Source organism: Hylaeus volcanicus, chromosome 1, assembly GCF_026283585.1.
Source record: "Hylaeus volcanicus isolate JK05 chromosome 1, UHH_iyHylVolc1.0_haploid, whole genome shotgun sequence".
NCBI classification, from domain to species: Eukaryota; Metazoa; Arthropoda; class Insecta; order Hymenoptera; family Colletidae; genus Hylaeus; species Hylaeus volcanicus.
In genome coordinates, this window is record NC_071976.1 from 5577519 (window position 1) to 5600421 (window position 22903).

A 22903-nucleotide genomic window follows, 5' to 3' on the forward strand; every position below is an offset into this window, starting at 1 on the left:
AAGTAGTTTACAACTAAGAATACGATTTTCTACATAAGTCTATATTAGCTTAGTGTCGCTAGGTTTATCAAAAGTCCTATCTGTTTTATCAAATTGAGCTTTATGAGTAGATAACCAGCAACACAGTTGTCAATTAATCCGAGGAGGTGTATACTCCAATAAAAATGTCTATAAATAGACTTCTGGTTTATCCCTGCGGACTTTGAAGACGACTTCGTCCAACAAGTCGAAACACCGTAATTAAACTGTTTCCAGTACAGATCGAATTGGTTAATCTTGATTAAATCTTCAAAGAAATATCCTAAAATTGTATTAAATTCAGCGCTGAAAAATCTTGCACAGGATTTTGGTTTATTAATTAAATCTATTTCTTATCGTAATGAATTTCTTTCAAAGTACATTTTTTATATCGCAAGAATTGTTTCTTAAACGTCAAAAAATACATTATACGGAATAAAAGATTCGTTTGAATTAGACCGATATATATTTCCCGTAAAAAATTTATGAAGAATCCGCTCGTTTCGAGCCGATTAGTTTGACGCAACCCCTTGAATATCCACGTGCATGTCACTACTCCGTGCTCGGAGGGCTTTCTCCATCTCTTTCGAGTCGCCTTTCTCGATTTCTCCGTTTTGCAGCCGGAGGAAGATGAACAAGAACGGACAGGAAGAGGCCGAGGCGGGAAAACCGCATTCCTCCCGTAGGTCTAATTACCCAGCTTCTGCAGTTTCGAATGACACGGGAGATGTACTGGTTCTCGTTCCTGAGACACTAACCGCGATATCGCGCATTTATTCACGCCAAACGGAAAGATAACGACGAATCGAGCCCCGAGATAGTAACGCTGACGTTATGTTTTCATTAGCATACAGTTAGGCCTGGCAGAGGTTGTACATCGATATGCAGTCCGATATATTGGGTTGATTCGTGCACGCTTTCCGTTTGTTTACTTACAATTTATTTCCAAATATATATTATATTATATTATTAAATATATTATTCCAAATGTATTTCCTAATATATTGTCATTTATGGATAATTGAAATAAGGTGAATATGTTATGATATTACTATTATGAATGTTATTCGTTTATGACATTCGTATAGCGTCTACATATAAAATAGTTTTTTGATGGGATCATACTTTTAAATACTCTCCTTGTTTATAATTATATCGAAATACATCTGAGGAAAATATTACACTGTCGAGACAAATAAAATATAAAGAATAAATTATTTTCTCTTTTGGTATGATATTTACACAATTTTGAAACCATTGTTTATCTAATCTGATATGTTCTTTGCGAAATGTTTAACAATGAAGATCGATACTTTAACCATATATTTTTTAGAACTAGGTCAATTTTTGTGAAATGGTCAGAGGCAGATTTGGACTATTCTCTAAATTCAAATAATTTAAATTTATTACAAATCCCAGTCTATGCAATTTATCTGGATAGACTAAGTACAATTTTTCCTTTAAGTTGCTTTTCCAAGGTATCTGTGTAACAACCACTGAACATGAAGTAAATACGAATTTAGATTGAATTTAAGTCAAAACACCTTAAATTGAAGCATTGCAAGTATGCAGCAACCACCAAACATGAAAAAAGTACGAATATTAGAAAGAACTCGATTTAAATATGTCTAGTTGAATCACAGAAAGTATGCAGAAAACAGAAACGCGACGATGCAGAGCGTCACAGGTAACTATCGAAACACATAGATCAAACGTTACGTCAAGCTTCCCGAGGAATTTCATTAGTAAGGACACTCGGATCAAGCGAGATACTAAGCGAAGATAAGTTACGTAGGAAGGAAGAGTTGCCATAAAGACGGAGAATTTAGAGGGATTTAATTGCAAAGCGTGTAAGCCACACCAACGCGAAAACATACGAAGGTCATTTTCTGTCTCACACTTGGCAGGCTCAGTGCAATGAGCATAGCAAATCTTAACCAATTGGCTGCAATCAGTATAAATACACACCTGACACTTACTGCTGACGATAAATCGTTCATACATAAATGCTAAATGAAAGAGGACCAAGAACGAATCCTTGAGAGACGTTACGACTGATCTAATAGTTGAAAGACAGGGTCCGGCATGATTGAGCACGACCTGACTCGCACGATAAGAATGTAGGATTAAACAATTGTTATCATTTACACTATTGACTTTACACTTTTGCATTTTACACTTTTGCACTTTTCACTTTACACTTTACACTTTGCACTTTGCACTTTTTATATCTAAAGATCTTATTACAAGTTCGCAGCCATTAGCTCGATATTACTCGCGACGAAGGATTGTTCGTCGCGAATAATACCGATTACCAGGTCTCACCACGTAGAGGTTGCTGCTACTGGAGACCCGGAGATGGAAGAAATCAAAGTTCCTTCGATCTCCCTCTGTATAGAGTATACATAGATGCATAATCTACATAGATGCAACCAATTACGTTTCTTTTGAGTAGCTTCGTGTACCGACGGCCTAATAATTTCCGCGATATTGGACCACGTTAGTTTTGTCCCGCTAGATCGCTGAAATATCACGCTGTGTGCCTGTCGGAACTTACCCTCGAAGCAGAAGCGGCTTATAATATCAACAAAATCGTATGTGCATTTCTTCGCAAGAAGAATGTGGCGTACAAAAAAAATACCAACATCGCCAAATAATCAGTTTAACACGTTGAACGCCACGTCACCCATATATGGGTGACAGAGATTTTTCCTAAGGACCTCGAGCAGTTCATTTTAAGAGCTAATGTATCAATGAAGATAAGTCTGAATAGAATTCGTAGATTTTGACGACGATACAAAAATAAGTAACACGACAAACGTCAGATGTGTTCGTTTACAACTGTCTCGAGACACAATTGTAACCCTGTAGGCGTTCCATTGGGAATCAGTCCGGCAGTCAACGTGTTAATGAATCCCCGTTCAGATTGTATGTCTCCAAATAAACGAAGACATTATATGGAATATGTCTCGCGTTAACGCCTGCCAACAGGGAGTGTCGACAGGCTTATGAGAACCGCGTCGCGTCAGAACGGAAATTGTTCAGTCTTCGCGTATCAAGCTCGCAACCCCGACGTCTTTAAGCCAAGCGACAAACATGGACGGGAGGTAAGAGGCTCCGTTCGTCGTCCTTCCTCGGTCTGGCTCCCTTCGGTTTCCCCCGCCAGGTAGGTAGGTTGCTAGGTAATTAGATTTGTACGCGCTGGCTGCATCGCCGCTGAGAAAAGGACGAGAAGAGTGGCGAGAGTGCGCAAGACACGGTTACTCATGCTGCTGGAATGTAGTTCACATTGTTTATATACCGCCGCCTACGTGCGCGCACGTCGCACTTCGTCGAACGATAAAACCAGTCGCGGGCGCTCCCGTCGCGGATCGGTTCTTTCATCCCTGCCGATCACCGGAACCTCGTGCTTTTCGATTCTAATCGGGTACCTCCCCTGGTGTCGCGGCCCGAGGGCTTCGTTGGGTCGACGACCTTATGTCGTATTAAAGTGGGGATGGTATGAAGCATCGGAGATTGATAGATTAAGTATGCATCGAGTTGAAAAGCGCTAGATGCATTAAGTCGAGGACCAGTAGGTCAAGTATGCTCTAATAAATTACGTAGGAACGGAAGGACCAAGTGATCATTGTACCAAGAATGTCATTCTACCATATCTCTGTTATCAAATACAAATCATAATAGTTCTTACTGTTTCTCAAGGCTTCCAAATGCTGCATTCCAAGATCTTTCCAATTCGCACTGCTTGTGAGTTTGTTAACACTGACACAATCGATATCTGTAAATGTTTACACTTTGCACCTCTATGCTTCGTCAATATTTCTCACCTAAACTACAGCGCAGGTGTCAGGGTAGAGTACTTATTAACATATATGCTTTGTCAATAAAAGGAAGATTCTCATCCAAACTGTAACGCAGCGGCAAATCGACAATCCTAAGAAAATACTTTCTTACTGGAGCCTTTCAACCTGAATCACAAAATAACATTAGAAACCGGAATCTACATCAAACTATCAACCTTTGAGACATCCTCGAGGTGCATCTTCGTCAACGAGTCATCGCACTGAGCTCGTAGGAGTCGAGTGACTCGTCACTTCCCTCGATTAACGAACATTTTATCATCACATCAACTTGAATCACAAAATAACATTAAAAACCGAATCAACATCAAACTATCAACCTTTGAGACATCCTCGAGGTGCATCTTCATCAACGAGTGATCGCACCGAGCTCGTAGGACTCGAGTGACTCGTCGACTTCCCTCGATTAACGAACATTTTATCATCGCATCAACTTGAATCACAAAATAACATTAGAAACCGGAATCTACATCAAACTATCAACCTTTGAGACATCCTCGAGGTGTATCTTCATCAACGAGTCATCGCACTGAGCTCGTAGGAGTCGTGTGACTCGTCATTTCCCTCGATTAACGAACATTTTATCATCACGTCAACTTGAATCACAAAATAACATTAGAAACCGGAATCTACATCAAACTATCAACCTTTGAGACATCCTCGAGGTGCATCTTCATCAACGAGTCATCGCACTGAGCTCGTAGGAGTCGAGTGACTCGTCACTTCCCTCGATTAACGAACATTTTATCATCACATCAACTTGAATCACAAAATAACATTAGAAACCGAATCAACATCAAACTATCAACCTTTGAGACATCCTCGAGGTGCATCTTCATCAACGAGTCATCGCACTGAGCGCGTAGGACTCGAGTGAATCGTCACTTCCCTCGATTAACGAACATTTTATCATCACCTAGTCCTTTATCTAATTTTACCGAATGACCCTTATCGAACACCAGCGTTCATAAGCCTAATCATCCAATGTCCCAGCTGAGGATCATCTTCGCTATCCAGGATGGGCCCCAATTCGCTGCTTGTTCCACTCCACGACCCTCCAGCTGACCAACGTGACCCTGAATCTCTATTTTAATAAAAGAATTCCAGGCAAAATTATGCCATCCATGATTTTCCTTGCAAGTCGGTGCACGGGGTCGGTGGTCGCGAGGAGAATGCCACAGGGACGCAGGTTGAATGGCTGCGAAACGCATTGGCTATCGAGTCCGAGAGAGACGGAGCTTCGAACGGAAAAGAGAAAGAGGGGTAGGTGGGTAAGAGAGAAATAAGGAGATGGAGTGTATAAGGGGGTGTGGCGGGGCGCGGGGAGACGGCAAGAGGGAGAGAAAGAAGGAGAGACCGGCTTTTATAATGGCGCGGCAGTTATACCGGTAAGCGAGTAAATGCATCAACGTGCTGCAAGCCGAGAGGAAGAGAAATAGACAACTCTCTGGCTACGAGTATGTAACGCGAAAAAGAACGACGGGGTTGGGTGATGGCGCGGAGGGGGATCGAGGAAAAGGGACAGAGAGATGCTCCTCGGGGTGTGGGCGGATTGCACGCGTCTCTCGGTAATGGATCCCATCGATCATCCCTCCGCGGGTAGATGGTTTCTCCTCCTTTCTGCTCTCTCGTGGATCGTCCATTAGTCAATTTCGTCGATTACCCATGGCGACTTCGTCGAATCGCGGGACCAGTCGAAAATAGTTGATCCGCGGTTCGGTGAAATCGGAGATGGACACCGGTTGATCTTCTATCATGGATCGCGATGGTCGTCTATTTACATACAGTGGCTCCAAAATGTTTCTGTATAGGGGTCCGTTCCCTGGGGTGGTCGATGGTGCTAGACCTCTCCAGAACAAGAGGACCCTACAGCAAAATTCCTTACAATTGCTGGAGACTAAAGTTTTACGAGGTTTCCGAGTACTTGCCTCGATGAAGTGTAATAATGGAGAGGGCTTGTCTTTCCATTTCCTTTCCCGGTCGGCCTGTGTAGGTTCGTTAGAATAAGAACCCCTTATGGTAACTGGTACTAATAATCAGTTATTAGGCGCCTGTTTGTCGTTTTACAAACCCATCACCTTCGGGTGGGGTCGGGTATGGCCCTCAGGCATAGGTACCGACCTTTGGATTAAACTTATGGAGCACTCTGTTTCTGTATGTTGTACTCTATTTCCTTTTGGTCGTTGCACAGGGTGTTCGGTAAATGGTGGTACGAGCGTCGAGGGGGTGAATCTACGTGAAAAAGTGAGTCGAAAATATGGAATAAAACTTTTTCATGCGAGGCTTCGTTTTCGAGAAAACCGACCTTGAATTTTTGGTGGGTACGGGTGCACCTGATTGTGTCTCGTTATGACGAATCTTGTTGTCTCGATGGTTATTATCGCAGTTTAAGTTCGTCTTTATTGCAACGAAAAATCAGGAACACGTAATGAAATATGTAGAATGTTGAAGTAATCATAAAGTTTATTATTATAGAAATTACTGAACATGTTGCCCATTCTGCAGAATACATACTTCTTCTCTTCTAATTTTTATATTCTATATTTTATATTCTAAATTCACGTTGGTCAGTGGTTCTCGGACCTTGAAGGTGATAACCTAAAGAAGCTTTCATTATTCTTAGGCATTTGGCGTGGAACTACACTCACTAATCGGATAGCGTTCGACATTGACCTTATTGTTGCACTGCCAGACTCCGAGTGGCTAATTTTGTCACGCGAGCTGCCAATGTGAAGCCTGTTAGGTGACCCAGTGATCGATATTTCTCGCATATTTCATTGAATATTTCCATATTTCAATAATTCCAACGTTTCCAATATTTTCTACGAGCTGAAATATTTTTAACGCCACCGCTTAAAGATGAGGGATGATGAATATCTTATTATTTAAGAAGCTGTAATTATCAATAAAAAGTATGAGATTCTTCTATCTATAAATTACAACAAGAAGCAAAGGTCAAACTTAAATAGCATCGTCTTTTCGTAGTAGATTATACAAATGATAATCGCTCAAGTGGATTTAAAGATAGATTCGAAAGTTTTTTGATCATTTATATAATCAAATTAATATCATTGTATTATCAGAAAAAAGAACACACTTTAATTATCACGGAAAGAAGTGAGATTATTCTATCTATAAATTTTAATACGAATATTAAACTTACGTAACATCATCTTTTCGTTACTTTCGTTCTTATTTTCGCGGATAAAATTAAAGAATTGAGATTTAAATGAAAGTATGCGTCATCTTCTGAACAGTGTAACATTTATTTTATTATTGATATCTTATATATTTTTTTTATATTTTCTCCTACCATACGCGCATAAACATCCCTAGTCTACTGATAACAACACAATCAAATAGGCGAAAGAAATTACGCGTAACGACTAGAAGAATAACTTGAACTTTACACTGAATTTTGAATCGAGATATAACAGCCGCGACGATCCACCAAAGAATTGGAACAATTAATCGACGCCAGGGGGCTTGAAATTCCTCGGAGAGCCTGATGCCCTCGCGTTGCATTTTTGGAGGACTTATTGCCTGGTGGATTTATGAGCGGGTGGCTGGCTCCGGCGCGAGCGAGACCATCCGTTTCTCCATCCACGCGACCGCCTCTTGTTCCACGGAGATGAAAATGGAGTAATGCCGGGAGCGATTCTGTGATTTACCGTGGACCGAGACCCACAAGGGGATTCAGCACACGTATCGTAAAGCGTGCAGTCGGGGCCCATTCCTGCGGCACAGGATTCTCTGGAAATGCCACCGTGATTTGTGTGACCGGTTACCGTTTCCATTAGCATACTCCTATCGGCTCTTTCGTACATTGTTATTCTTCGTCGCCGCGTCATGCTCTCCAGTAAGCGCAACATGGACCAATACCGGTAGTCTTCCTTCGTTTCGACGCGATGTATTTCGTCATTGATGACGCTGTCGAGAAAAATTAATCGACGGGTCACCTTAACGAAACTCTGCTTAAAACAAAGATTCTGTACCAAATGTATCGTAGGGAGAAAGAAAGAATCCATACTAGCATTGAACCAATTGATCAATATAGTCTCATAATGCAGTAATCGAGGGGTGTGATGAAATAAGAAGGTAGCTCCATTTTTCTATGGTTTTGGGGTTGGAACACAATTACGGATTTAAAATATTCCTTTTTTTTTTGTGGTCCAATAAGGAGGAAAATTTTTAAAAAATTCCAAAAGTTCCCTTTCCGAAAATTCGCAGTTGACAATTTTGTGTCCTTGCGTATGAAAATCCATTGGTTAATTGTTTTGTATCGATTATTCCAATCGAGTATAAGCTTACCTAAAATTAATTATCATCCGATCTCGACAAACGTTTTCCGTTAAAATAGTGAAAAAGTTCTAAATATAACATACTTTTAATGTTATTCGAAAGTTAACACGAAATAACAGTCGACTTAATTCTCAGAATTTATATTTAACGAGTCGCGAGTTTATTACACATTGCGTTAGTTTAACATAAAAATAATCTCGTTGCAACGCTTAATTTATGTACGTTTTTATGCAAAAATTGTGTTATTTATATTCAGTAACATTTACGATCTTCGAAACATACCCAAAATATTGTCAAAGTTAAAGAAGAATTAGTACAATTATTCTCCATAAAAAAAAATTACGAAAAACGCTTGAAATTTGAGCTTTTAATATGGTTTCACCCCTCGAGTGGTTTTAATATGGGTTAAAATGATCTGCTTGGTAATTTCAATGTCAATGTAATTTTGTTTACTGTCTGGTAATCAACGTGTTGAAGTGACGTATCGAAAAGTAGTGTGACGTATTTGTATCTGTTTTTTTTTCTTTTGTCGTAGTGAGGACGCTGGGCGTAGCGGCGACGAAATGAAGCATGCAGCATGCGTGGTAGCGGTGTCACGGCTGCGCGGTCCTGCCTTCAACCCCTGGTGTCCGCCAGCCGCTACCTCGCCGTTCAAGCCCTTCCTGGTGATCCTCTTTACTTCGTCGTTGAGGTGAGTATAGTCAGCCGCGTCATCAACGAGACAACGAAAGGGAATTATTCATGACAATGCATATTCGAGATGTTTATAACCGTTTCCATCTCGTTCCGTTACGCGTGATCATTTCCGACCCTTTAACTGCGCGACCATTTTTGCTGAAAATTCACTCGACCAGTGTGAAATTTGCAAAGTGCACGTTCAAAGCGAACTACTTTTCTAAACAAATGCAGTCTGAGCTTAAATTTCTTAGGACGAATTATACACAAAAATTAAAACATGATTTTACCTTTCGAATGATAACATTCAATCTTTTCAATCGTTATAATATAAATTACTTGCACATTATAAATTATATTAAACATGATTATAATTTTTGAAATTTATGCTATTGGGTCGAGGGAACAAGTTCTCTTACAATTTCGATTCTATAGCTAATTGTTCAAAGTAATTATACTCTTGCACGAGCTCTGTATTTTCGTCTCGTGGTTTTTGGTTTGCTCCATCACAGTCGCTTTTTAGAAATTTTATTTTATTTTATTCATGCGAAATACTATGGAATACTAAGCTTCAATATTGTGGACGTGTTGTTCTTTTTGATAAATGTGTTTCATGCCAGGAAATAATTATGGAAAGAACTTGTATTAAAAATAATAGTACAGTGAAGTAAACTTGGAAATAATAGATGTGCTGCTTTGCCATTTCGCAAAATATGTGTGCCACATTATAGGTTTCCCTGTGGACGTAGCACTTTTTCGAATATTGTTCAGCATAAAATGTTTTTACCCCGATGTAATTGTAGGTTTCAACTAGGTTTTACCAGGAAACTAGTTAACATAATTCCTCTTAACAATTTAAATGCAAGTTACAGTAGAATGCCAAGAGAAGATCTAACTTGTAACTAGCGAGAACCAGTTAAAGCAGATAATGCCATGGCATCGCCGATGCTTATAAATATTGAAATAAGTAGAAACAGCTAGTAATGGTCAGACGCGTCAGACAAGTACTGAATAGCAAGCGTGGACCAAGATCTTCGACATCGATTCTTTCAAAAACAGAGCAACGTACCAAAAACATTTATTGTATATTTTTCATCGATCTCTTTATTTAGTGCTTACAAATTTTTATTTTAGTCAGGTCTCACCATTATGATCAAGACAATTTAGTCTCCATATGATTCGATAATTTTGGCAGCGCGCCAAGACGACGCCTATAGGCTTCAGAGCGTTGAACACATTTTTATTAAAATTGATGGAAATACTGTTTCAAGTATGTATTTTAAATAGATATATCGTTAGAAAAAATTCCTAAATATCAGTACTCCCTTAACCCAAAAATTAGTGATTCTTATTAAGCTACACAAATATGTAAACATATTTACAAATTAGCGGAAAGAATTATTAATACGAAATTACCAGAAATATAGTTCAAAGAATGTACCTTCATTATACATGACAAATATTAATATCACATATTCAGTATCGCTAGAAAAAATTCCTAAATATTAATACTTCCTTTAACCTGAAATCTGAGGTTCCTTATTAACCCACATAAATATATATTTTTTACAAATTACTCAAGACAATTAGTAATACGAAATTACCAGAAATAAAGTTCAAAGAATGTACCTTCATTATACATGACAAATATTAATATCACATATTCAGTATCGCTAGAAAAAATTCCTAAATATTAATACTTCCTTTAACTTGAAATCCTGAGGTTCCTTATTAACTCACATAAATATATTTTTTTTACAAATTACTCAAGAGAATTAGTAATACGAAATTACCAGAAATAAAGTTCAAAGAATGTACCTTCACTATACATGACAAATATTAATATCACATATTCAGTATCGCTAGAAAAAATTCCTAAATATTAATACTTCCTTTAACCTGAAATCTGAGGTTCCTTATTAACCCACATGAATATATTTTTTTTACAAATTACTCAAGAGAATTAGTAATACGAAATTACCAGAAATATAGTTCAAAGAATGTACTTTCAATGTACCTACAAAACATTCGTTACAATCATTCGGTATCGCCCCAAAGAAATCCCAAATATCAGCACTTTTTCAATCTGAAAAGTACCATTCCCCATTAATCTAGCCAAATACAAATAATTTCAATAAATCACTCGAAAGCAATGAATAAAAAATGGCTGTTCAACAACGCGTAACAACTTCCGTTCCCCGTCGATTACCAAAAATGGCCGCACGCGAGCGTTCCCTTTTCTCTGCGAAACGGGTCAGGTGTTCCCATCGCGTAACATCCTAGCGTGAAAATAAAAACACCGACCCCGTTTTTCGAAACGCATGAGGCCCCCCTTGTTGCACGTCCTCCTGACGAGCCCGAGCGTTACACGACCGCGAAATACCAGACTTTATCGGAACATGTGCATCGCGATGCCGAGGGCACGCCCGGATTTTCTAATCGTGGAATGCGATTAGTTACATCCGCGGCGTGGGCGTGCGAGAGTAGAATAACCAATGCGGGAGAAACTCGCGTATAGTACAGTAAATATATTAAGGCGCGCGAGGGTACATGCACCTGCCTTGTCCCTGGTAAGAGTCATTTACAACGACCGGTGTAAGTGAAGAGAATCCCGGAGGGATTGGGGGGTCAGAATGGCTAATTGAAAAAGTTCGCGCTCGTTTACATTGTAGTGTAGCCCTGCAGCCAATAAAGCGGCTGCGAGGTGTAATGGTGGGATTTGAATGAAGTCTTGTGGGTGGATAGAGGAATGCATGTGTTTGAACTGTGTATTAGCATAAGTGGAGACGCGAATAGTTTGGGGGATATTTAAATTGTTCACAGATTAATTGCAAGAAGATTGTAATATTATTTACAAGTACTAATATTTTGGAATTTTTTCTAGCGGTGCTGAATATGTGATACTAATATTTGTTATGTGTAATGAAAGTATATTCTTCGAGCTATATTTCTGCTAAATTCGTATTGATAATTCTTTCCGCTAATTCGTAAATATGTTTACATATTTGTGTAGCTTAATAATAACCACTAATTTTTAGGTCAAGGGAGTACTGATATTCAGGAATTTTTTCTAACGATATATCTATTTAAAATACATACTTTAAACAGTATACATTTACCACATTCTTTTGTATGAAATCATTGGATGCTATTATACAGTACATATTTTCTTGGAATTAAAATAAAAGAAATACAATATTTATATTCTGGTACAATTACCATATTTTTTGTATAAAATCTTTTCATGCTATTTTACAACATATATTTTTTTGATATCAGTAAAATGCTTCGTTTATCACCATTTCTCCCAATATTTCATTAAACAGTTTCACCAGTACACTTTCAAGATCACCAATATCACAAAAATAGGCATTTTTGAGTCGACGAACCAGAATAGCCTCCCTTAGAGGCGCGAATTCCTAACAGAGACGTTGGTCGCGCCTTTGTTCGCGCGCTAACGAGACGCGCTGGGCGTTTTACGCTTGAAACTTGGGCGCGTGCAGTTTTTCTCTAAATTCCTTTGTGTCTGTGCTCGCTAACGCGCATGGTGCACATGCATTTTTCACCTCACCGGAGGAAACGAACGATCCCGTTTGGAAATACCTGCTTCGTCGACGAGCAGCGAGTGGAGGGAGGATGGCGCGGGCATTATTCATCTCCCTAATGGAGTACGTTTGGACTTAAAGAGGCTGCGATTAAATCTAGCGGAGCGAAGTCTTGGCAAATGCTGATAGAACGTTTTATTCGATGATTCATAGATGTCGGATTAACGTTGCCGTTTTGCCGCGGACGTGATTAATGTACCTGGCGCGAATAACGCCGTGGAAGTTTGACGTTTGTTCGCGTTTCCTTTTGACGAGCCTCTTTTCCGCGGTGAGTTGTGCTCCTAACGGGGACACAGAGGTTTTATCACGGACTCGTGGCTAATTTACGCGGCGCTGATAACGATATTCGTGCAAATTTATCGCCTGTCTCACCGTCTTAGACAAGAGATGCTTTTTTTTAGGTCATTTTTTTAATTTTACAAAAAATGTATTCAAAAATAGAGATTAAAAACTTAAAAGGCCTTTTCTGTTGCTGTTTTCTTGAAGAAAAAAAAACAGTTGAAAAGTCGAATTGGAAAAAAATATCACCTTATGGAGAATGACGAAACGAAACTTTTTTATGTGTATAGTTTACTCATACGACGTTTAGTTTCAGAGATAAAAATTGAAAACTTAGAAGACCTTTTTCTTGAAATTCAATTTTTGCAACGAACTTCAAACTTTTTAATTTTTATTTTCGAAACTAAGCATCCCGTGAATAAACTGTAAATATAAAAAAGTTCCGTCTCATCGTTCCCTACAAGCTGATATTTTGTAAAAATTTATTTAACGATTACAAACATTTCTCTGACCCCATTTCTCGGGGGTATATGTATATCTCCTTCGCTGTCAAAGGGTTAGTAATGAATGTTAATGCTTATATGATAACAAATTAAATTATTTGAAGTAATTTCAAGCATTTCGTTAAGTTCGTGCAATATATAACACTTCCAACTGTAATTTGACTTTGAAATTTGAATCTCTTTGCTAAATAAAACAACCTAAAACAATTGTTGAAATTCTCAATAAAAAAATGATGAGTATCGTTACAATGAAAAACGATCCAACGTTGCAAGGACTTGATAAAACCCTATTGATGACTTCATATCACTATGTTCTGTAGGAAGTTTCGTAAATGATCGACAATTTGTATCGGAGCTCGTTTAATAAGCTCATTAGCGTAGCTTTGTGTCCTTCGTTGATAGGGAGGAAGCGATCTTATTTACGTTATCATCATCCTGTCCCCGACACTTCCCACGGGACGCTGGATACGACGTGAAAATAGGATCCCGTCTGCCTTTTTGCTTCTCGAAGCCATTTCCTCCGGTACATTACCTCTTTCACCCTCTGAACATGAAGTCTCTATTACCCAGACCTTTACAAGACTAGACCTCATATTTCATCTCATGTTTCGATAAATTTATTTCATTAATAATGCGATAGTAAAGTCCAGCTAATCAATTTATTAGATAAATTAGTAATGAATGCAAATAGAAATGAGGAGAATGAGATTCATACTATTCATATAACATTCATTCATACTATTCATGAGATTGATACTTACCCCTCTTGGATTGCTTTAATTTTATTTTACCTTTCGAAATAGAAAGTATTTGAAAAAGAAATATAATATAATATAATATAATATAATAATATAAAATTAATATTATAATTCTGTAAAGAGGAATTGCTTGATTTTCCTATATGGAGGCAGCATGCACAAATATTAAAATACAATACATACCTGAATTAACTTAACAGTGGCTGTTTTAACCGTTTGCACTCGAGAGGTGACTCTCAGTCACCGCTAGGTTTTCTTTAAGTTTAATTTCTTTGGAACTCGAAGTGCCAATAAAATGACTGTCATTGGGGCAAAGGTGACCTGATTTTCAAATCTCAAATTAGAGATTTCATTTTCGAAGTCAATATAATGTTAGCATTCGTGGCAATAGAATGCTAAGAAAGCATCTCGAGTTGCTGGTAAATACCAGATAAAAGGCCTCGAGTGCAAAGGGTTAACTTAACAGTGGCTGTTTTAACAGATGACTCAATAGTTTTACAATTAAGCCTTTAGTTCGTATTGCATAGAACTCTGTCGCAATGAAGACATCACTGTTACGTTTGGATTGCTGGAAACCGTCACTGGTTGCTTCATAAAAGAATGACGATCCGCTGAGAGAGAGAGAGAGAGTCGAGTGGCGAACGCGTGGCATGGCGAGGGCGGTAACAGTTTCAATGCCAAGGTTTCCTGCAAACGACGTCGATTTCGCTTGTTCGAGGCTATTGCCTCCTCGCGTCGTTAGACAAACCATCCGCACAGCACGCGGGCTAACACGAGGCGCGCCGGCACCGTAGCGCACCTTCTCACACGATACCATCTCCCTAATTATAGCCAGGCTCATTTGTAACCACGAATCGGAATTCCCGGTTGCCAAGGAAATTCCTCGTTCTGCCTGCGTGGTCCCGCGTATATGCGTTGGCCTGCTATGAAATCACGGACTCGGATTCTAGCCTCGTTACGCTGATCAACTGAAAGTACGCGGCTATACAGGGTGTTCGCGTGTTTTCACGGTGAAGCCTCGCGCGCGTTTCAAACGGGACAGAAAAGTGTCGATGCACGTGGACCTGGGAAACTGACCGTGTCTCGGGTGGATATAGAGATAGAGTTGAGCATCCGATGAGCATGGAACGTTCGAAGTAAATGTTGAATTCCAAGCCAAGGAAAATGTTCAACACGGTAAAAAGAAACTTTTGAAGAATTTATATTTTGTACAGTAACGATCCGCACTGTTCCAGTGAAAACTGAATTCTGATTTGCTATTTCTAAAGGGTGAGTAATGGGTAATGGGGGTCAAGGAATGGTCGTGAGTTAGGAAGGATACCAAGTACAACAGGATATAGAAATTTTGGAGCTGAGATCGGTGATGGGCAAAACCCTAGGGTTCGAATAAATCTGAAGTTTGCCGACATGTTTGTCTCGTTTCCTCTTTTCAACATTTTCCAAAGAAGGAAGCGAGGCAAATATATCGGCAAACTTCAGACTTATTCGAAGCCTAGGGTTTTGCCCATCTCTGGCTGAGATTAGGGTGTTTGGCTATGGAGAAATCTATGCTAACAGTTACGTTATGAACTAAGCGTGTTGGTCATCCAACGTCATGGTTTTCAATTCTTCGTCTGTTTTTTTATGTGTCTCAATTTTTTTTCTATTTTCTATGTATCTCAATTTTTCCATCGAAAATCTCGCAAATCTCGTGAATCTCAGATCGAGGAAGATCCGTTCGGACAGATATTTTTGTCAATCTCGCGAATCTATCCCGTGGCCGTCCGGGAACGGAATCGTGAAATGCGCACCGATAGGATCGACCGTAAATCCGAGCCGACAGGCTGTTCCAGCGGATATTTTATGGTGGCCCGTAGAGATTTGGTGCGGACAAGATCGGACCCCGGAATGCGTCGAACGACTCGAAATATTCGATACGGGGCGATAAATTGTTCCGCAACTTCGGCGCGCGCATTCCACGCTGAGCATTTATGAGGAACCTTTTCCTTCGGGGCAACGCTTGAAATGCTGCAATTGTAATAACGTTTCCGCGTACAGTCTCTCGATTAGTCTCTCACCTGTTCCCTCTCGCGAGCTGAAATCTCGAGTTCGCTTCGGGTAGTTTTTCGTGGATTTATTTAACGGAGGATTTGAATGAAACTTCACTTGATTGTTCTTTTATTAAATAGAAATCATGTGAGCTTATTTCAATTTAAATTGACCACCCCGATTTTATAGACATCAAGACATTTTGTAGTTTTAACGCAGACCTTTAAATGGAACATACAGATTATCACAGTGAATTGTTTCAATTTAAATCAAAATGCAATTTTGTAATTTGCTGAAAATGTTACATGTTATAGAATCCCAAACGTCCACAAAATTGTGAACAGAATTTTTATCGGATGGTAGAAAGACTTATGGTGAGAGAAATATTGAAATTACATTATCTTCATCGTTATGATCTTTTTTGCTCTCTTCTTGATTGTAATCATTTAAATAATTTGTATAAAATGTTTCTTATAAGAAACTTCATGATTTTATTTTGTAATAATACAAATATATTATATTACTTGAATTATATGTATATGTATATATATGTGTATATATATATATATAATTATATTATATAATATTATAAAATTGTAATATATAATAATATATATAATAATATATATATTTCATAATATATTCATTATAATTATATTCACTCCACAATTTACAATATATTCCATCCAATCTATGTTTTAATAAAAAAACAAAATCCCAAAGCCTCTTTTAACCTCTCGAGAGACGCATCTTTAATGAATATCTGTTTTCTCTAATTAAATGCACAAAAATCAAGAAAATTTCTACCTGTAAATTGATTTTAACACACAAATATACCGTCTCACAGTAATATGGTATACTTTTCAATTCCCAAATTGCGATCGTAAGCAAAGGTAATTTTAATATAAAGGCAAGCGTCCCCATACGTATCAATATCCTCCAGAGGTTTAAACACCCTTTATAATTAAGCCCAGCAGAAGCACGCAAAGAAAGGAATTCATACAACATTTATTCCTTCCGCGGATACCATGTGAATTCTTTTTTCATCAATAATAAGCAAATTAAATTGTATACATTTCATAATAAAGCAACATTTCAGTTCCCTGGCCCCGTATAATACGAGATCCACGGATCGCGCAACTGGGGCTCGATGCGCTCGTTTCATCGTATTAATAAAATTCTTCGCTCTCCCTCCGAAATCCCAATGACCACGATATTTTACCCAAATTCCCGTCAGTCCCGTAAATATATATTGCTCCGTTTTATCGTTCGCTGTATCCAGCTTCCCCGTTTCGGTTAATTTCGTTATAGTCGCAAATCCTTAATTCTGGCTGGCTGGCCGTTGGCGAGTTCCCATTCTTTCGATGGCCGACGCTTTTGTTGCTCCGATTTTTCTCCGATCGTTCCTACACACGGGAAAGATTCCGATGCTCTACTGTAGCGGAACTTCAACCGGTTTCCGTGGAGCGGGATAGCTTGTGTTACATCAGGTAACTTTCTAATCATGTAAAATAATATGGCTTTTATTGGCCGAATCGAAAAATTCTTTCGCTCCAAACTAATAGCTCGAAGGAGGAACGAATACTCTCGTCGATGGAACAGAGACGCACTGGACCAATGGAAGGTGCATTTATCACCCGAGCAAAGAGGCTCCTTCGCGTTATGACAATCCTCCTTTGTGACGTCGAATAAAGCTGTTAAAACAGCCGTAAAATGATTTCTTCCCAGGGGGTTGTTTCGTAACAGTATTATTTGTAAGAGGCACTCAGGTTTTAAGTAACCATAGCGCAGGACTATTACTCGAGCTTCTTTATGGGTTTCACCGCGCATAATCTTTGTGCAGATGGGATTCGGAGTTTATTAAACTACGCTGCTGTTATCGCGGTGCTATGGATGACCTGTGCACAGAGTCTTGTCGCATTTGTTATCCTAATGGGGGATTACCAACGGGGTACAACGGTAAAATATCCTTAGAAAACGGGGTGTATTAAGAAAATGTTTACAAAGAAAGTATGTGGTCAATTGTTTTCAAACTTCCAGTACGTTTTACTGAGTGTCTCAAGAGTGCAAAAATGACACCCTGGACACCTGGATTGGCAACTTTGTGGTCATTGGCTAAATCAAGTGAAATTAATCAATTTTCTTTAAATAGCTATAATGCAATATAATTCGATATCTATGGCTATGACCTGCCATAGGATCTTCTCAATATTATACAAAATTAGAAAATGGGATACTATGAATTTCAGAATTTCACAGAATTAAGAAAATGTTTACGAGGAAAGTATGTGGTCAATTGTTTTCAAATCTCCAGTACAGTACGTTTTATTGAACGTTTCAAGAGTGGAAAAAAGACATTGGTAATAATTAATTGGGCAGCTTTGTTGTCACTGATTAAATCTGAAGTCAAGCGGACAAAAAATTTTCTTCAACTAGCTATGATGTAATATAATGCAATACCTATGGCTATGACCTGACATAGGATCTTCTCAATATTATAAAAAATTAGAAAATGGCAGACTATGAATTTCAGAATTTCACGAAAAAATGTTCCTATTCATTGAGAGCAATAGAGAAAAGACAATTTTAAAAACAACGGCTACGTCAGGCCATAATGAAAAATTGTCTGATTCTGATTCTGGTTATATTTTCTCTATTTTGTTTCTGTTGAAAATTTTGACACGACTGAAACACACTTGAAACTTGTATCATTCGAGCACGATTTCTTACTCCGAGGAAGAAAATGTTTACGATGTAGCTAGAACTCGCATGATGATTTTAATCTGAATAGAGATTGGAAGGGAATTCGTGAAACGAACGAGCCACGGTTCATTAATTCTACTTTCATCGCGATTCCAATTTTAGACGATCGATCGTAAATTATACTTATAGTTTCCTGTATCTGATCAGCGCGTTGATAGATCCGCGATTTACGTGAATCAGCAGCAACGGGTAGGCATGGAATTCGAGAAGATCAGGTTTTACGGTTTAGGAAGAAACTGCGGAGACGTAGAAAACGATAGCGACATTGCCTTGAGTCCTGCCACTGAATAGATATAAACCCAAAGTCGGGAAGTTGAAACAAACATATTGAAATTCGAACAAGTCGATCAGGGTTGTTCATGGATCTGTGGTATCCAACGAAGGTAAATTGGGATTCGCGAGTCCCAGTATAGAAGAGACTGGGAATATGTGAGATTTGATATGGGCATCCCTAGCATAGTTATCTAATCAATCTAAACATTGACAACAATAAATAGTCTGGTATCCAAAATTCACAATATTTATTATCTATTTAATCAGTCTAAAATTTGACAACAATAAACAATCTGTTCCTCAAAATCCATACTATTCATTACCTTTCTAATCAATATAAAACTAGTCCGAGTCTCTAAAATTTACGCTATTACCTATCCAACCTATCGTCCAAAAATCTAGCAAAAATGAATATCCTGGTCTCCGAAAGTCTCCCTATTTATTGTTTGTACACAAATTTTTCTTGCTCGCTTCCCCTAAGTGAAAGATGGTCTAAGGGTCGCCGAATGTCGATCAGGGCGGTTTTACTCGGTCTTTCGAGCTAATTGAATATCGTGGCCAGAGGAAAAGAAGACTCACGGCGCAGTAGGAAGCGATGCAAAGCGAATCGCGAGTTGAATATCCGTGGGTGTTCGACGTGGCTCTTTTTTTTTTCTTTTCTTCTTCGTTGTGCGAACTCGCGCGCACGCCTGTTACCATCCAATCTGTAATTCATTGAGCGCAGAGGGAACAATGGCGGCGGCTGCGCCGCAAACTTTTCCATAATTATACGGTGCTTAAGTCGTGATTACCGTGCACGGGTCCGCGGTGTACCGTCAGCTAGCTGCCACACGGTATGCCGATCAGTTTTCGCAACGGTGGGACGTGGAATCGTTGGTGCTTCCTCGCCATTCCCTTTCTAGGATGGAGAAGATTCATTTGATTTAGGGGTACTCTTCTATTTTTAACGCGTTGGCTGCCAAGCTATAACTCGTGAAAGTTTCTATACACTTAAAATTTTGTCTAGGCTATTGTAGATTAGATAATTTAACATCTCTCGTAGCATTCAATTTTTTAACGTCGGCAAATTCACGAAACCTGTTCAGACATATTTTCATTATTGTTTGACCTTTGAAATTTATTTTTTTAGTTCCTTAATAGAAAGCGCTGTCACCCGTTTCTGGGTGACGTGGCGACGAACGTGTTAATAGTTTCGAGGTATCGTGATTTTCTGCAAGGAACGTAATTGACAGAATATTGTGAAATTTGGTACGTTTATTTGCACATGTTGTAAGGGTAGAAATGAATTTTGGAGCTTTCAAAACATAGGAAAGTACGATATAATGGAACGTAACAGCATAATAATGCAACGTAGTATAACATGTTATATCATAAAACACAATATAAGACAACATAACGCAACGAAACACAACAGAACAGAATGCAATACAATAAATAACAGCATCGCTCTTCAATTATTTATAAGGGAAAACCACACAACTTTTAACCTATCCTCATTCACACATTTCAATAAGTCTGAGCGAACGCTTTTAAGATTCATAAATATAATAGAAATCATTTGTCTACTCATCTTTGACCACCACATTATCTGATTTGACAGTTTCAGCTCAGGCAGTTCTCATAATTTCACAATGAAACGTTTCAAACAATAGTTAATCAGTATCGAGATACCGATAAATTGAAATTGAAAGTTTGAAACAAGTTGTATTAGTAACTTTTATTCAAAAGTAAAATTGCTTCGGATTCTGCAAAATAGAAAATAATTGAAGCAATTAAACACTCGTAAGGCTAGATATTTTGGATGAACATTTAGCGCTTTTGAGCCTGTCCTCTAATCAATGATCTGAATACATCACTAACTCCATCATGTATACACAATTATTTTATTAACCATACTCGATCTTAACGAATCGTAAAATATGAAGTTGGAGGGGGGACGAGATGAAGCGAAAGTGCAGACCGCAACATTCTTTGATCCGTGTATGACACGGATCAACCAGAGCCACGTTTACGAGCTGCCACGGGACGGTTGTAACGAGTCTGGTATGTGGTACGCTTTCACCGTTTGCAATATTCATTCATCCACGTATTGTTATTATACGCGCGCGCGAATTACTGCCATGAAAAACCCTCATACACCATGTTTCATCTAAACGTACTTATTATTTGACAAAAAATTGTCCATTTAATGAGTAAAATATTAGGTTGTCCCAAAAGTTTCTTTCGTTTTATTAATAAGTAATACGTACGCAATATTTTATGTCTAATATTACATTATTGAATTGCGTACGATTCATTTTGCTCCATTACTGTTACAACATCAATATCTAAGAAATTAGATTGCCTATTTATATAAACACTGCCACACAAAATAATTGAGTGCAAATTGCGAAAGAAACTTTTGGGACAACCAAATAAATAAAATTGTAAAAAGCAATACCTATTACTTACATTCTCTAATAATTATTCTTATTTCGCCGACGTTTATTCACTTATTGTATCATTCGTTAAACTGTTTGTTCGATACATATACTACTAATAAAATATTTTCTTTCTTATACTCGGATATTAGAAGAAGGTGAAACATAATCGTAAATATTCGTGTATTTTTGAAGTTCTCGTGGAATATTTTTCCCAACTAATTTACAACCGGTAATAAACCACATTTCTCCAAAGAAATCGTGACCATCGATCAAAGAGATCTGAGGAGTCGTGCACGAACGAATTAACGCGTGTACCTCAGTAAACTGAAAAGGTCTCTCCCCTTTGGAAGAGAGATCGAAACGCACGTGACCGGTAATAGAGCACGCGCAATAAGATTGTATCGCTCTCGAAACCCTTGTCCGACATCGGTCCCATTATGTAATTACGAATTCACAGTGCTGAGATCGTCGTGCACAGACGATTCAACTTCGCGTTGGGTTATCCAGCATCGAGTCTGCCAAGATTCAATCGGAGATGGGCCGATTCCTTTCTGAAGTAATTTCATCTCGAGTACCTTCATTCAGAAAGTTCTGTATTCGCAGATTTTCTTGGTTCGTCTTGATTCTAATTCAGATGTAAAATTATTATTGCATATTAGTCGTGAAAGAATAATTTTACAGTCGAGTTGCAATTAATTTCATGCTTTTTTGGTTAGAAATTGTTAATTATAATAAAGTATCGTTACATATCAGCTTGAACAAATAATTTTGCAGTCGAGTCATAGTTAATCTCATGCATTTTCATTGAAACATTTCTGTATTTGTCTATTTTCTTAAGTTTAAACTGATTCGAATTCAAATTTAAAGCGTTATCTTATATTATGTTTAAAACAATAATTTTATAATCGGGTTTAAATAATCCTAACAGAAGTAATTTTACAATTGAATTAAACGTTATATCTTATCATTCTGTGTGCGTGGAAAGTGCATCTATGCAATCGAGTTAACATTGCTCTTTTATTATTATTTGAATATGAGTGCATTTGTAAAATTCTGTTAAAGTTGATCTTTTCTTATTACTTGGATACAGAAAATGGGCCTATAGGATCGAGTTGAAATTATTTCCTATCATCATCTGGCTGTGTGAAATCCGTGGGCCATTTAGCGTCATTTCGCCATTCGCGTTTCGATTCGAGGGTAATGTTTACCTGAAATTTATGCACCGTTTACACAGACAGCTTTAAGCTTGCGGTAACCCACATTCTAGAGAAACCGGAATTCCTTGCGTAAACGGCATTAGCGTTTACGCATTTTACAACGGTCTTTTGACAGACGTTTACGCAGGCATTTCAAACGACTCTATTCGAAAGAGGAACACGGGAAACCACAGCTGGAACGGGAACATAAAATTCAGTA

The 22903-nt window shown here is 38.3% G+C and overlaps 1 protein-coding gene across 1 annotated transcript in view; it reads left to right on the plus strand.

The window, feature by feature from the left end:
* Window positions 1–22903, plus strand: part of LOC128884583 (protein expanded-like) — a 117190-nt gene that overhangs the window by 49542 nt on the left and 44745 nt on the right. Inside the window, exon 3 of the mRNA XM_054138057.1 lies at window positions 8716–8871. Within this exon, the coding sequence (XP_053994032.1) occupies window positions 8758–8871 (114 nt within the window). The 5' untranslated portion in view covers window positions 8716–8757. The remainder of the gene's footprint in view (window positions 1–8715; window positions 8872–22903) is intronic.